The sequence below is a fragment of the Chaetodon auriga genome, chromosome 6, assembly GCF_051107435.1.
Source record: "Chaetodon auriga isolate fChaAug3 chromosome 6, fChaAug3.hap1, whole genome shotgun sequence".
In the NCBI taxonomy this organism is placed as follows: domain Eukaryota; kingdom Metazoa; phylum Chordata; class Actinopteri; order Chaetodontiformes; family Chaetodontidae; genus Chaetodon; species Chaetodon auriga.
In genome coordinates, this window is record NC_135079.1 from 5,491,750 (window position 1) to 5,508,571 (window position 16,822).

Consider the following 16,822-nt stretch of genomic DNA (forward strand, 5'->3'; position numbering starts at 1 on the left):
CTGGCATTGTATGATATTGAAAGTTTAACAAGTAAATACAACACAAAATTAATCAAGGCCATTCATGAATCTTTGGTGATCGTTTTGCTTTGCATAAAGGTTATAGTTACACAGCTGTTGGACTCTTTATTGGATATTGGATGGCTGAGTACCTTTTAGAGAGAGCACAGTACTACATACAACATATGTGCAAATACAACCAGAGTATTAAACAAATGAATATAGTATCTAAAAAAAGGAGTAAAATTGAACTACAGCAATACATGATCGCATGCTTTTGACGCCTTTAACAAAATATTGCTGCTGCCTTAAAATTGGAGTCAGTCCATTAGCACCAATATGACTGAAAGCATCTTTTAAGAAGATAAAGAATTTCCAGCCTTCACAAAAAAAGAGTAAAAAATACATTTTGTATGTGACATCCTTATGAAATAAGAAATGGTGGGGTGTCAACAAAGAAAGTCATACTGTAAATGACCAACAGGAGCCATTTTGCCCAGTTATTCATTAATCAAAACGTCTGCCATCGTGTGTAAACACGCACATGAATTAATTTGTGAACGTGCCTGAACACGTCTGTGTGACTGTGACTTTAAAAGTGCGGTCCCAAAAGTCTCACGTGACAGCGCAGACGAGACTCTTGCGCTGCCTTCAGGACACCTCCGATTTCCAACAGGTTTAAGCGGCTTTCAAAGTTGTTATTTTAATTTTGGCCACAGTTTACTGTTTAGTTAGACTTGTTGACTCTGCTGCTATTAATCGCACAAGTGTCACTCCAAATATTCTTGAATAGTTTCTGTTTTATATTATTTTCTTTTTTATATATACCTCTAGTATTTATTTCTCTTACTTGCTGTATTTATCTGTATTTATATTTGTCACTGTGCTACTGCAACAACCAAGTTTTCCAGCTAGGGATCAATAAAGGTATTTTAACTTGTCTTACATTCACTCAAATACTGTACTTGTGTAAAATTTTGAGGCAGTAACCATACTTTCAGCACTTCTACTTTATGCAAACATTTTAGAGAGAAATATTTGCAACTAAACTACATCTAAAACTAAAACTACAACTAAACTACAAGAAAGACATCCCTTTATTAGTCACACCACATAGTACATGCACACACACTCCATGCTTGGTGAAATTTATTTGACCGTTGCAGATACTATCCAGGTTAAAGCATAAAAACCTATTGTCAGTTTATAAAATATAATGCAATGCATGCATATAATGCTTCTTGAGACCTGCTTAACATTAAAATGCTTCTTATATATTAATGTATCAGCAATAATAACAAAATAATATTGTGATAATAGTGATAAGGGACCGTTCTGCTGCATGAGTACTTTGATACTTTTGATACACATTTGGCTTTTACTAGTAATGGAGTATTTTTATATGGTGGTTTCACTACTTTTACTTCAGTAAATGGTCTGAGACCTTCTTAAAGCTTTCCTTGTCTATTAGTTCTACATGTTTTTGAAACTCCTACGTTTGTATCGGGCCATGAACGCACCACCGTCATCAAATTAGTTCAACAAACCTCTAGCTGAGTAAACATTACGTTACAACGGTCATGTGGAGTGGAAAACCATTTTCAGAGCTCGTTAATTGTCTCGGGAAAGTTTGTGATGACACGAACAGCACGCTGCAGTAAAACATAACCTCTGACCTTTCACCTTTGACAATGTTTGCCCGCAGCAGTAATGGACGGAAGACATGACCCACCTCGGAGCAGAGCAGGCCGTATGAGTTCAACAAAGCAGCTCCGTTTCGCAACAGTGACTGTGGAGGCGGGAGGTGAACCCGAGCTACATGACCCCCCAACAGGTGAGTTTACTCGCTGCGTCGACATTAAATCTCGGACTTCTCAACGCAGCTAAAGTGTCACTCCTGTTGTTAGCTAGCCAGCACACCGCGCGAGCGAGTTACACGCTGTGACATTGCACGTGCTTCCACCGCCGCTGCTAGACAACAATACGAATGCGAGATTAGCCGATTAGACTTTAGCATGGTGGTGTTTGAAAACTGCTAATGTGTGGTCAGAGACGGAGATAAGAACAAATCAAGTGTTCGTGTCGCTGTCGATCATGCTGACATTCACTGTTTTGGACAGCAGCTGTACTGAAGTTTTCCTGCCCCGTGCGGTTCATTTCATTAGCATGCTAGTAGCGTGCTGGATATGTATTCTGTAATGTAGCATGCTAGTTCAGCCTCTGCATTCTTCTCTGTGGATGAGATTTGTTTCGCTGATAACAAGCAGCTGTGACAAGTCTGTCAGGTCAACCAGGTTGTGACTTGTCCCTAAAAGTGTTGTTACAACAGCTGTTTCTGAATGTGACTTAAACACACACACACACACACACACACACACACACACACACCAGTAACTCCCCAAATCCCATACGTCAGTGGGTTAATTCATTCATTCTCCACATATTCATCGGATGCTTTAGTGGACTAAGAATTCATGCAGTGCCTTTTCGGTCTGCTCAGCTACTGAGTTCCTGATTTTTAAATACCATGTTTTATGTTTTTCCTTAATTAATAGTAATTGCATAACTTAATCACAAGGTCATACTGTCCCAGTTGCCGATCAGCCTGCTTAGGTAAGGACTGCAAAGAGGAGAAATTACCCTGGTGATTGTAATGATTCATGAAATTCAAGGTTCAATATGTAACAGATTTGAAACTTACTGAGGACTCAAACAAGTTGACAATTGATTAATCAGTTTTGTCTTGTCTTTGTATTTTGTGCTGCTACAGAGACAAAACAATTTTCAGACATCAGCTTTTGTATTTTTGCATTTGACATTTTATAGACCAGATGATGAATCGACTGAGCAGGAAAATAACTGGCAGATTAATTGATATTGGAAATAATTTTTAGTTGCACTTTTACTCAAGATGTTAATTGTGTGAGTGCCTTGTATTGATACTCTGTGATGCAGCCCCACATTATTACACATATAGTTATGATTTAGTCTGTAATCCTCTTTGCAGTCATCCAGGGATCAAACAGTCCAAATTCAGAATAACTGGATATTTTGGTGAACTCAGCAGGTTCTTACATTTGGTCACAGAGATTTACTAAAGCTGAATGTTCTCGATTACAGATGTGACGACAGTCAGAGGGCTGGCGAATGCAGATATGTGGCTTTAGGGGTGCGGTGCTTCCCTCGCCAGCATCATGCAGCAGAAAGGTGCGATCCAAATTATCGAATGGGAGGACCTGGACAAGAGGAAGTTCTACTCCCTGGGTGTGTTCATGACCTTGACCACCAGGGCGACTGTCTACCCGGCCAGCCTCATTCGCACTCGGCTCCAGGTCCAGAAGGGGAAGGCCCTCTACTCCGGCACCTTCGATGCCTTCTGCAAGATCCTGCGAGCTGAGGGCGTGCAAGGCCTCTACCGCGGCTTTTTGGTCAATACGTTCACCCTGATCTCAGGACAGGCTTACATCACTACCTATGAACTGGCGAGAAAGTATGTGTCCCAGTACTCACCCAGTAACACTGTGAAGTCGGTGGTGGCTGGAGGGGCAGCGTCCCTGGTGGCCCAGACCATCACTGTGCCCATAGACGTGGTGTCTCAGCAGCTGATGATGCAAGGACAGGGGGAACACCTGACTCGCTTCAAAGCCAAACCCAAAATGATGCTCGCGGCAACCAAACGCAGACTGACTTTCGGGCAAACTCGTGACATAACGGTGCAAATATTTGCAGCCGATGGTTTCAGGGGATTTTACAGAGGCTACGTGGCGTCGCTACTCACGTACATCCCAAACAGTGCACTCTGGTGGCCTTTTTATCATTTTTATGCAGGTGAGACAACTGGTTTATAGTAGGTGTTCTTAGCTGTCACCTGCACGGTACAGCACCTCTGAGAGTGTGTTTCTGTTACAGTTCAGCTTAGTTACAGCTCCACTTCAGCAAGTGCTCTTACATTTAAATATTATAATTTTATTTTTAATTTAAATATATTGGCCTTTGACTGTTTTTTTTGTACTTTGCGTTTACAGAGCAGCTGTCCTTGTTGGCACCAAGCGAGTGCCCCCATCTGATTCTGCAGGCTTTGGCAGGACCAATGGCAGCAGCAACCGCCTCCACCATCACCAACCCCATGGACGTTGTTCGAGCAAGAGTACAGGTAAACACTGAAAGCCACCTCTGGAGCTGACATTTAATTTGTATTTAGAGTTAAGGTAGTAAAAAAGCCAGTAAATGTTCATCATTTACTTTCCTGATAGAGAGGAGAAAGCATGAATGAACACAGGCTTGTCAAGCAGCTGGGGTGAACCTTCATATGTACAAGCCAACAACAGTCGGTGTAAAGAGCATCCGTCTGTTAGTCCATAAATCAGCAGATAACATTGAATAAATGTCAGATGCTCTCTACACCTACTGGTTTGTGTAGAGAGCATCAGTCTATTAGTCCATAAATCACAGATTACACTAAATAAATGTCACCTCTCTTTAAATATTGAATTGGCACCTCGCAACAGATTTTCCACAGAATCAGACCCTCGGTGCAGAGATCTGTCAACACCAAGTACAGCTGGAGTCAGCTGCCTTTCTCTGCAGCTACACTTCCTGTTTCCTAACATTACTCGGTTGTTTCTCAACTTGCTCTTGGTTGCTGCGCAGCATTAAGCTGATTGGACAGGCTGGTGGAAGTGTGTGTGTGTTCGCCCGTGCTGGACACGCATGTTCCTCTTATGTTTTTGTAGACTCTGCAGGTTTTATTAGTTTCCCTTTCTTCCTCTCATCACTTGGTTTGATTTAGTACTTCATAACAAAGACCACAGAGCTAAAATTAGATTTTGCCTTGAAACTATGTCCCTTAAAATTAGTTGATGTAAGAGTTTTGTTGCTGCCCCGGAGCTTTTGATCGTATAGTGCGCTCACCCTCAGCAGATGTTGTTCACCATAAAGACTTTTCGTGCATGCTGAAAGTTGAGATTAGAAATTCATTTTTGACTTTTGGAAACAGAAGTCGACAAAGCAGTCTGGCCATGAGGCCCATTTAGCAGCTGTTCTGCAGGTGATTTAACCCTCTCCTGTCTGTTACAGGTGGAGGGACGATCATCTGTTATCGAGACCTTCAAGCAGCTGCTGGCGGAGGAGGGCGTCTGGGGGCTGACCAAGGGGCTGTCGGCCCGCATCATTTCCTCTCTGCCCACGTCGGTGCTCATCGTGGTGGGATACGAGACTCTGAAGAGACTGAGCCTGCGAGCTGATCTGATAGAGTCCAGACACTGGTGAAAGGCCAGAGGGGCCAGACTTCACCTCAACACAGACGGGCAGGAAAGGAGACAATGACCCAAAGCTGTGGCCGGTCTCTGCTCAGCTGCTTCCACATGCCTTTAGATCTGTGTTGTTTTAATGCAGGTATGATGCAACGGAGTGCAAGTGGTGATGTTTGTCTTGACGTACGTTTGGGAGCTACAGGTGTTACGACTCAGCCCGTTTCTGTTTCTCAGACCCATTTCTGCTGTTTTTTCTTTCTTTTTTTTGGCCTAACTGTTACTGTACCACATTAAGGTTTATGTGAATATAATGTTCTACAGTTCCCCCAATTTAAAAAAAAGAAAACATGACGGATCTTTAAATTTCGACCAATGACTGAGAAGTCTCAAAGGACGGCAGGTCAGTCGAGTCTCTTTTTGATTAAGGCCGCCTGTACTGTATTTTTTAACCATGTGGAACGACTGAAGCGGTGTGTTTTCCACGCCTGGACATGCAGCAGTACAGGGGTTTTTTTTGTTTTGTTTGCTTTTTCACTGTGTCATGCTCTGACTCCACAGAGGCAGCCTAAGCTTGTGAACACTTGACGCACCTTCTGAAGTCACATTAGCTGGGTTCAGTTTTTAAAAGCAGGAGCTACTCCGCAGCAAACTGTGTATTTTAAGAGACTTTGTGACGAGGCCAGCGTAATGACTTTTCGATGTGCCTAAGTCTGGAGACACACATGCCGTTTGTCCCACTGAGCAGATAAGGAGCAGAACAGCTTGACATCTGCGTGCATTCCAGTGAATCCAAAACTTCACGCAGAGGTGTGAAACATTGGCTAACAATGCGTGTTTTGGTCTAAATGAAGAGGTTAGATTTGATATTATAGCAATGTTGTGAAACTGTACAGAAGAAATGAGTATATCTTCAGTGTGATGATTAAGCTTCCGGACGTTTATTTAAATCCTGTTCGATGTTCTGCTCACTCACAGGACAAGAAATATTTCATTTTGAGGTCTTTTTGAAATCTGGCCCAGGTTTGTGTAGTCCAACCTGAAGCCTTTCTGTCGCTGTGTCCTGTAATTTATTTTCCTGTCGAGTCAGTGGTGCAGGTATCATGGTGAATTCTACGTATAGATGAGTTGATTGGGCCAAACAGGCAGGTGTTTCTTCTTTTCGTGAAGACGTGTTAACGTAACATTACAGGCCACATCAAACGGGTGGAAATCCAGCGTTTTCCACAGTGACCACTAGTTCTGAAGCGCGCTGTGTGTTATTTACACTGTTCGGGATGACACGGGATCAAACCTGCAAGCCAAATCTGCTGTTTGGTTAACACACGCGGGGGGGGGGGGGGTTGACGGCAGCAGCAGCACCAGCAGACGCACCTACAGCTCCACAGTTGCCTTCAGGTGAGGTATGTCAACATGATCACTGTTAGAAATGAGCATGCAGGTGCTGCCATGCTTACAAGCGACTGACTGCCAGAAAACATCTCAGTGAAGTTTCTTTCTTTCTTTTATAAACTGGGAAATGTGTTCGTGTGTCGTGATGGAAAGCGGCACCTTCCTATTTGTACAACACAGTGACACAAGTACATCAGCAAAATTAATGGACTGTTTCCCCTTACGGAGGAAGTGTTACTATTATATTTGCCAACTACCTGCTGTGTGTGTAATATCAAAGAATTGTTAAAAGTACAGTTTGATGTGTTTTAAACATGCAGAACTTGTGGATCTTTGATGGAAAGTAATAAAGGAGTCTGAATCACTGCAGTAAATAGTAAGTTTTATGATCTGTGGCTGCAGTACACCCTTTCAGCCACTGGATGGAGCACTACATATTCAATCGGCACACTGCTGCTGAAACGAGAGCCCTCTGAAGCTGCGTTTCCTCAGTGGAGTGAGGAAGTAAATCCAGTATTATCTATTGATGAAACCTAAAGATGTTTGGTTTCCACGTGCTGTTCTCAGATCAGATCATTGGCATGAAAATGATCAATAACTGCTTTAAAAAACACAACAGAAACAAAAGTACAAAAGCAACCCTTTAATTTGACCGCAGTGGGCCAGTGCACAAAAAAAAAGTCTTACATTTACAGCTTGCCCCCCCCCCAGCCCTCCCACAGTTATCAGCTTCAGCTGCTCTGAGTAAACAGCTCTGGACGTCCCCCCCTCTTGTAGCCCCTGCTGGACGGCGTCCATCACATGGGGCAGTCGTAGATGTGGATGGCTCGGTCGTCCCCGGCCGAGATGATCTTTGAGCCGGTGCTGTTGTACTTTACACTCCACACCTGGAGACGGCAGGGACAGAGAGGACGGAGCGGGATTTGAGTAACACACGAAAAAGCCATCGTCACATTTTAGAAAAAAAGACCTGCGAGTGAAAAGAGGGACAGCAGTGGAGCTGTCTGACATACGACCACGGACCCATTCAATAAACAGGATTCACTACATGTTTTCATTACAACCCTGATACTAAAGAAGTTGGGACACTGTGTAAAACATGTTAAAAACAATCAATTATTAACAAAACAAACTGTTTACTGACAACAGTGACAAACTGGTCACAGATGCTGTTCTCTGATCTTCTTACAACTGCGTCAAAAACGCAACCAAACGCCGTTAATCTGATGGGAAACCCTGCAGAGCAGAGACCTCGACAGACCGGGGCTCAAAGAACGCTCTGAATAAGAGAACAAAGCAAAGCCGAGCTCTTCGTGGTGGGTTTACTGGCTCTGCGCTCATTTCACAATGACACAAACAAAACAACGCGGCAGAGTCGACCGCCTCCGATCTCCTCTCTGAGGAGCCGTGCTCTTTCAATTAGAGGCTTTGCTGGAGCACAGATGGACCTCCCCACAGGCGTCTGCAAACAGGGATCTAATGACAGCTGGGATTATTGGTTTTGCCCGAGCGGCAGCATCACAGAGGGGTCAGGCGAGGGTCCGCTCCGTGACGATGGTCATATCGACTTCCCAACACGTCAGCACCTACAGCGGATGTATTTGCTCACTCTGAATTTGATTACAAGACGCTGGCTGAGGAGAGACGGGGTTATCTGCGTCACCTGGTCTTGATGGTCGAAGAAAGTGTTGATACACGCTCTGGAGCCGGCGTCCCAAACCTTCACACTCTTGTCAGACGAGCTGAGAGGGACAGAGGACAGAGAACATTTGACAGGTTTGACAGCTCTTCTGAGAAACAATCGTCATCGTCTGTGAGCTGAAAAACACTTCTTCAGCTTCAGGTGACGTCACCCCTGAGGCTGTTCTGAAGTCTCATTTTACCTTGAGACAAAATGTGTGTCATCTGGGGAGAAGGCGACGTTAAGAACCCAGGATCCATGTCCACTCAGAGTGCCGGCCAGGTTGGCGTGTTGCCTGTAAAACAAACTTTATTAGAGCAAACAAATGCTTCTTTTCTCCTTCTGTTCTGTTCATTTCTGTGCTTGTAATTTCTAACATCTGTCACGCAGTAACATCCCTTCCCTCCTTTTTCTGTGCGCTTTCATTTTAATTATATTTTGAGTGTCTTTGGCACAAAAAGAGCCAAAACTCACACGTCATAGATTTTGATGTAGCCGTCGTCGGAGGCTGTGACGAGGAGCTGGGAGTCGGGGGAGAAGGTGAGGGATCTGATGGGCATGGCGTGACCTGAGGAGGGAGGACACAGTCGCTCAGTTAGCTTCCTCGCTGAGTTCTGAGACGACGGTGAGCTCTGCTGTGTGCAAAGGTTCAGACAGTCTGGCTCTTTTTCTTCCTCACTGCTAAAACACTTTGTGCATGAATATGTTGAAATTACATGTGTGATGTATGTATTTACTGAAATGACTCAAAATGTGCAAAATTTTCTTCTACTGGCTTAAAGCAACAAAAATATACTTCTTCACATGCCAGCACATGCTCGAGGCTTGTTTGGCTTTGTTTGTTTAGTCTTAATCTCACTTGGAGTCACTTCTTCCCTGAAAGTTTTAACTCTGTCAACCTGGTGCTAAAAACTTGAACTGATGAGTCGATTGAAAGAAGACATTATTTACAAGGTTCAGGAAGCTTTTTAAGACCCTAACCTAACCCCAAAATTCAAGCATTTTTCAAGGAACATAAACCAAAATCATATCTAAGTTGTTACTATAAATGCAAGTGTGAAAAATAAAAACTAGAGAAAGCCTTTATATCCACAGCAATCGATTCGATTTCAACACAAGGAGACAACAAACAAACATGTCGTTTCATCGGATCGTTAAATATCAAAAGATCTTTGGTTTACATGAGTGATTGTGGAGATGAAACACCAGATTATGTTGACAGTAGCTGTTAAAGCTGTTAAATTTAAGCATTTTTCAAACTTTCAGGACCTTGTATGAAACTCTTGAAGGGTGAAGTGATTCAGGGAATTTATCAGGCAAAAGCTAAACATTTTATTGTTGCTGCTTCCTCTGTTTTACATCATCCTAAATTTAATTACACGTTAGTTGAACAAAACGAGCGCTCTGAAGATGCCACTTTGACCGTGAGGTGAGCATCTTTCAGTATTTCCTCATGTTTAATGATCAAAATCATGAATCAAAAAATCAATTCAAAGATTAACTTGTGATGAAAACACTCGGTCATTACCTCAGTGATGAATGTGAATCATTTTTTAACCCACCTTCCAGCGTGTGGAGCAGCTTTCCAGTGGCGATGTCAAAGATGTTGATGATTCCATCGATGGCTCCGCTGGCCAAATATTTCCCATCAGGGCTCTGAGGGGCAAAAGAGAATTAAAAAAAAATAAGCTATAGATTATAAAGACAAATGTGAGTTATAGCTAGTCATGGTCCTAAAAGCCTTTAAAAACAGCCTGAGTCATTGTAAAGTCATGACGGCGAGGCCTCGGCCCTCAGAGACGCCACCACCCAGCCAATCAGACGATTTATGGTCCCTTACGTAAGCTATACTCAGGATGAATTTCCCTCGAGTGTCCAGAGAATACTCCTTCTTGCCGCTTTCCACGCCGAAGATGTTGACCTTGCCGAGATGGCTTCCTGTGGCGATGTGCTTGGAGTCCGGGGAGAAGGCGACCGACCACGCATCGACTAGAGAGGAGAGCGGAGAGACAGAGGATGACCACATCGAGCCGATTTGATCAAGAACAAGACATCAAATCTACTTTCTGCTCTATTTCTAAGCTAAATATTCTAGCCTAAATCCACAAAAAGAAAACAAATGGGACTCCAGAAGAACCCAGAAACACCAAAATACAGTTTGTCCAAAGAGGGGAAAAAAAAAGGGTGTTTAATCCACTGACCCAGACCAACCACTGAGTGAAAGCCAGTGTCACTAATGGAAGATGACATGGCATTTAGATGAAGAACAGCTTGATTCAACACACATTCTGGGTGTGGGGTTTCTGAAAGGTGAGAGTGGAAAAAACAAAACGAGCTCGCTGTGCTACGCGGCAGAGCAGACAAGCTGTCATCCCCCTGCGGGTTTGATTTAATCCTAAACTGGGTGACCATTTCGTTTGTAGTGACCTCATTCCACTGCCAGACAGTAAAAAAACCTGAATGAACCGCATGAACGAGGTCAAATAAATGATATTTTTATTTGAAATTTAAGAGGCGGGTTGTTAAAAAGCAGTTTGCTTACAGTTACTGGAGTCTCAGAAATGATTAATAATAAAAAAAAGTACAAAGGCTGCAGGAAATGATCATTTTTAACTATTCTGATGATTATTTACTCAATAATAAAATAAAAAGGTTTCCATAAAAAGTCAGAAAACAGTCTTAAAATGTCATCAAACAATGTGTTTTGCCCGGCTGACAGTGAGAAACTGAAACCATCAATTCATTTTGTATCTTTGCTCGAAAACTATTAATCTGGAATCATTCTGTCCATCAGCTAATGAACTAATTGTTTCAACTCCAGACATAAAGCTCAGTAGACAAGAAACACACGGCGTGTGTAAGTGGGGATGTTAGAGTCATTGATCAGTCTGAGAGATCAATAATTCATCTGCTAAGTTAATGGATGGAAGTCAAAGCACAAAGGGAAGCGAGATCTCTCTATTCAACAAAACATCCCAGCACAAACGAATCCATGAAAAAAAGTCAGCGCTCGTCCGAGGCCCCGTCTCACCTGGACCGGCGTCCATGGACTTGATCTGTTTCCCAGACTCCAGGTCCCAGAGGCGGATGTGAGCGTCGAGCGAGCTGGAGGCAGCAATCGCTCCGTTGTGACTGATGTCCACTGACACCACGCCCAGCTGGTGTCCCTCCAGAGTCCACTGCAGCTCCAGCTTCTCGTCTGACCTGCAGGAAGAGCGTGGCGCAGAGATTATTCCGTCACGTCGAGTCCAATAAAGTCAACCTTTCAGCCAACATGGGCGAGAAGCGCTCAGAATAAAGAGATTCAAACGTCCCACGACAACTGGGCAAAGTCCATCTGCTGGTGAAGATCAAGCCATGAAAAGCTCTAAAATGCGATCGGGGCAAAAATCATAATCATCATTATTTTGGTCAGTTTGAGATCAGGATTATTTACTTTTACAGCTGAAAAAGAAAAGGGTGCGCTGGATTTATAACACAAGACAAAAGGAGAGCATCACTGTGAAACAAAGTGCAGCACAGGAACTGAATGTAACATTTGGTCGATCGTTTTCGTTCAAGTTTATTTCTGTAGCACATCCAACAAAGATTTAAGACAACCTGTCTGTCACAATGTTGATTTTAATTAACTGTGGAAGTGAGAAGTAGTGTTAAAACAAAACACTGACCATTTCCAGACTTTCACCATATCATCTAGTGAACCAGTGACAATAGTTTCCGTCCCATCTGCCTCACTTTTCCCCCACGCTGCCGTCCAGATAGCATCATCGTGTGCTGAGAGGAAACAAACACGGGTTAAAACTCTGAGTACAGTGTGAGCACAAGCAGCAGCTCACACCTGAACCTAACAGGGCTGATGGGAAAAGCATCTAAAAGATCAAATCTGATATTATTCTGTGGTTTTGTTATTGTCAACGACAATGTGTCTGAATACTTTCTGACCTTCAATGTGAACCACAGAAATCTCTTTGTATTGTTTTCAACCGTGCATATGACTGCCTCTCTGTTTGACCACACACTTTCAGAATACACCATTGCAGACTAAAATAAATGCCAATTCAACGTCAATTCGATTAGAGAGAAAGGAGATCCGTTTGTCCACCATGTGACTCACCGTGCTCTTGCTTGAATAGGATGCTGTACTGAAATCAAAGCACAAGCTTATGGTTAATCTTCCACACAGAAAACAAAGTGAGGACATGTTGGAAATATGAAGTTATTTGAAGTCGTTGCTTACTTGCGTGCTCATTTTTCAGTGCTGGGCGTCGGAGAGCCAGTTAGATGACTTTAACCTGAAATCAACAGTAGACTGTGTTAGTTCTGACAAAGCAGGACGTGCTCATTGTTAGTTTACAGTGGTGGAGTGTAACTAAGTACATTTACTCAAGCACTGTATTTAAGTACAGATTTGAGGTGTTTTAACAATCATTTCTGCTTTTCCTTCTACTAATTTTGTTTATTAATTTTGAGGTTTGGACTATTAGCTGGACAAAATAAGCTTTGTGAAGGTGTCCCTGTGGGCTCTGGGTAATTGTGACAGCATTTACTGGATTTTTACAAACTAATCAATCAACTGGTTAATGTAGAAAATAACCAGCAGATTAGTCCATAATGAAAACAGTTGTATTCCTTTACAGACTAGTTAGAATTAGCTCCAACTCATTAAGCTACCAGAGTAAAATCCTGCTTTTACTTTAATGAGTAATAATAGTTCAATGATGGAATATATATAGTATCACAACAGTCACGGGGCCATTTATTTACATTGAGTGCTTTTGATACCTCAAGTACATTTTCCTGATTATACTTAAGCAGCATTTTCAATACAGGACTTTCACTTGTAACAGAGTATTTTTTACAGTTTGACATTAGTACTGTGCTTTTTAAGGATATCAGTAACGTTACTTCCTCTACTTTGGCTGCCTACAGACACACATTTTATGAGACAAGAGAATACATTCCTAGACTTCCCACAGTTAATTAACAAACAAACGATTAATAAACCGCACTGAAGTTTAGCAGCAACACATCTGTGCAGCTGCACAAATTAAAAGCTGCTAAAATGCTATGGCTAACAGAAGCTAGCAGTGACTTGCAGCGGTTATCACAGCAGGTTAGCGCTGCGTCCAGGTGGCAATAAAGTGCGGTTTGCTGTTTTAACGGTTACCAGAATGTCCGGTGGTCGCCCTGTTTGCTAGTATATCTAAATAGACGATAGATAAGTTATTATATGACATAATATGCGCCCACGTACCTTTAAATTTCTTTAAAAGATGTTTTATTCAATTTCTGGAACTCGGTGATTTACATGTGAGACGCCATGACAACATCGGCGTAACTTCCGCTTCCGTCTTCTTCGTTCGTTACGTGACAGATGGCGAATAGAGTCTGAAGCTCACTATCGCTACCAGCGGAAATGTGGAGGCAAAGCGTTCCTACAGCGATTACTAATGGGGAAATATTTGAAACGATTCATGTAATCTTAAAAAACACTTGCAAAATGATTCATTTACTAGACGTTTAAATTAATAGAACTGATAAAGGTGAACAATGATTCAGGTAAATATATAGAATATAAGCCAGTTAAATGGCTGTGAGGTAGAATCGACATGGGCATGATGACAAAACTTGATGACAGCGAAACACCCTGTGAAAATGTATAGATAATTAAAAAATAAACAAGTACAAAAACATAAATTTGTGAATGGAAAGGATTTTGATTAATTAGTATTCACAGAAGGACAGAAAACTGGAATTGGTGTCAATTTGCCTAAGTTGTTTTTTGATGTGTTTCATTGATATTTGCTCATGTTATTATATATAGCTATATACATATATTTTGTTCTTGTGTGCAAAGAGGAGATTTCAGAAAAACACATATTGGTAGTGCCTCATTTAAGGTGCCCTGAGCCTGAAGAGTAAGCAGAAAAACGTTGTATTCTGACAGCTGCTGCAGCAGCAGTCTGAGCTCCACACACTCGAAACAATGCAGTTAAAATAAAGCTGCAGATACAGTCGGTGTGTTTTGAAACACTAAAGTAAAGCTGAAATGGGCAGTTGGGTTATAAAGGACACAAGTGTGAATCTCCTGACAGCCTGAGTGAAGAAGATGAGAGCTGTCCTATTTAAAACAGTGTGTGTGTGTGTGTGTGTGTGTGTGTGTGTGTGTGTGTATGTGTGTGTGAGAGAGAGAGAGACCTTGACTCAGATGCATTTTTTGCTGATATAAGTACCTCGCAATATAATCATTTCCACACAAAAAAGTCAGAAAGCGTTTAAAATAGCAGTAAATCCATCACATGATACATGATGCCAAAATCCTCCATTGAACCCCATGAAAATTCTAATGTACCACATTTACATTTTTACCCATCCCCTCTGATCAACGTCAAGTATACACAATCTTTTAGAAAACTTAATCTCATGTACTATGAAAATTTTGACTTCCAGTTTAACAAATTCCTCCTCTTCCTCACCAATAAACATTGAATTACTATCATATCATTTATATGCAGGATTGTAATAATTAATAAGCAGTTAAAAGGCTCACTAAAATACACTATATTGTAATTGTAAACAGATGTAAGGAGATTTTTAAAAACGTTTTATTACTGTCGTTGTTAACAATTCTCCCATGAAGCATCTGTAACTGGTGAATAAACAGCTGTCGATTGGACATGCTGGTTTTTAAGTAGCTGTTGTTGCATGAGGAACTTCCATATATGGTTAAAAAAAAAGCCTGATCTATTTGTATGTTGTTGCTTGTGCATGCGTGTGTACATAATGAGTATTTTCCTGATTATAATGAGTGCACTGAGGCCTTTTCTTCTCATTATTTGCAAACACATGAACCACCTGAAGAACTGCAGACATGCATGAAAGCCTTTCAGCTACATGAGCTCTGAAAATGTCAGGTTATCTTCTCCCGTCAGGACTTTTCATGAAGTATCTGAGGTCTGAAATCTGGATCTGTTCTTCCAGTGTGGACTGGAACCGTTAACTTCTTCTTCAGGCTCTTGCATTTTTCCTTTTGTTGGTCCTGCAGGCAGTAACGATCACAGTGCTGCTATTTTCAGCCAAGTGATTTATTCGTATTTCCAGGGCAATAATAATGGTGGGTAATGAACCTCATGCAATGGCATCAGCTGCAGCGTGCTGAAAGGAGAGCAGGGCGTCTGTTGTCATTATCTTTGATATGACAAAATGAAGCGCTTTGAGAGCAGAACGATAGAAAACATCCAAACATCTATCCATCTAATTTTGTAATCACGCTGTTTGTAGGTGAGGAGCAGATTTTTCTATTTTTGCTTCAAGAAAAAAAACTTTAAATGCTTCTTTTTGACTGAAAACATGAAGTAAGATTAATAAATACTCATAAAGTTCAACCACTAATCAGCACAAATGAGTCAGGATCAAAGCTTTGTCCTGCACAGACTAACTTTGGGAGATGTTTCATGTTTTTAATATTCTTGCACGGAGGAGCCGCTGTGAGTCTGTCGTTTAAGCACAGCTTGACACCAACATGGAATATGACAGGGAGAGGTCTTTAACAGTGTCAGCTGCTTATATAATCTCCATCTTCCTCTTCTGGGCTTTTAAATGATCAGTCCAGCCTGATTATGGGATCTGGTCTCAGCAGATTATGTGTCAATGGAAATAAAAATGACTAATCCAAAAAAAAGGGAGAAACTTTTAAGCTGAGGTGTCTGTTTCTTAGAGGTTTTGAGACATTTAAATCCTCCTTTTGAAGATATTTTTGATCCAACACCCTGCTTCAAGATTAAATGTGAAATTCTTGAATTTGGATGAGTGCACTTTGAAACGTTCGACCATTAATGTGTGTTTGAGAGCTGATGTTCAGAGTATGCCTCCTATCAAAGTCATCTTTAGCTCCTCTGTGGACGCAGAGACGAATCAAGGACAGAGACAACGAATTCAAACAGAGACAGAACGTGTCTTCATTTAGCAGCCTGCTTTTCAACAAGTCTGCACTAAAAAACAAGTAAATTTACTCTGTTTGTACGTAATCAGCAACACATTGTTTACAATATCCCAAAATACTTTGCAATTGTTAAGGTCTGATCTAAGATCTTATATTATCACTGATAATATAGCAACTTCTGGATAGTCTAATACTGTCTTGACCAAATATAATCCATTAAACGGCCCATTTACATGTACAATATTCTTATTTTATTAGTTTATTTAGACACTTTTCATCGATCGACGGGGAAAAACAACCCCTAAATGAGCCAAAATTAGTCAAAAAAGGCAAATTGTCATTGACTCTGAAGTCCATGTCCCAGTTGTATGAAGTACTATTTTGAATCTGTGCAGAGAGACGCTGTGTTTGATTACAGCCCAACACCTCAACTGTAGTTTACTGTCAGCACGACACTGCAGGATAGCACTTCTGACTGCACTATGCAAAAGTTATTCCAAAGCTCAGCAGAGGGAAACTTTTTAAACGCTGGTGTCAGTTTACATAGAAATGCAGACT

At 41.6% G+C, this 16,822-nt stretch overlaps 2 protein-coding genes across 2 annotated transcripts; one reads left to right on the forward strand and one right to left on the reverse strand.

Annotated features, from left to right (window-relative positions):
* Positions 1-1,559: 1,559 nt before the first annotated feature.
* Positions 1,560-7,009, forward strand: slc25a44a (solute carrier family 25 member 44a). Its single transcript, XM_076733859.1, has 4 exons — positions 1,560-1,834; positions 3,121-3,828; positions 4,026-4,153; positions 5,077-7,009. The coding sequence occupies exons 2-4, from the start codon at positions 3,195-3,197 to the stop codon at positions 5,266-5,268; spliced, it is 954 nt and encodes a 317-aa protein (XP_076589974.1). The 5' UTR covers positions 1,560-1,834; positions 3,121-3,194; the 3' UTR covers positions 5,269-7,009.
* Positions 7,006-13,672, reverse strand: skic8 (SKI8 subunit of superkiller complex). The gene is made up of 11 exons (XM_076733860.1): positions 13,577-13,672; positions 12,560-12,614; positions 12,437-12,464; positions 11,991-12,096; positions 11,354-11,526; positions 10,163-10,311; positions 9,885-9,978; positions 8,797-8,890; positions 8,525-8,617; positions 8,305-8,383; positions 7,006-7,528 (listed from the first exon to the last, which is right to left on the reverse strand). The coding sequence occupies exons 2-11, from the start codon at positions 12,569-12,571 to the stop codon at positions 7,439-7,441; spliced, it is 918 nt and encodes a 305-aa protein (XP_076589975.1). The 5' UTR covers positions 12,572-12,614; positions 13,577-13,672; the 3' UTR covers positions 7,006-7,438.
* Between the last annotated feature and the right edge of the window lie 3,150 nt (positions 13,673-16,822).

Bases quoted from the DNA above. Each gene is read 5' to 3' on its own strand.
- slc25a44a (XM_076733859.1), top strand. From the start codon at position 3,195: ATGCAGCAGAAAGGTGCGATCCAAATTATCGAATGGGAGGACCTGGAC. The intron at 3,829-4,025 runs GTGAGACAACTG...TTGCGTTTACAG, and splicing joins TTTTTATCATTTTTATGCAG to AGCAGCTGTCCTTGTTGGCA. The intron at 4,154-5,076 runs GTAAACACTGAA...TGTCTGTTACAG, and splicing joins TTGTTCGAGCAAGAGTACAG to GTGGAGGGACGATCATCTGT.
- skic8 (XM_076733860.1), bottom strand. The intron at 9,979-10,162 runs GTAAGGGACCAT...TTTGCCCCTCAG, and splicing joins TCATCCTGAGTATAGCTTAC to AGCCCTGATGGGAAATATTT. The intron at 7,529-8,304 runs GTGACGCAGATA...TGCCGTCTCCAG, and splicing joins TCTTCGACCATCAAGACCAG to GTGTGGAGTGTAAAGTACAA.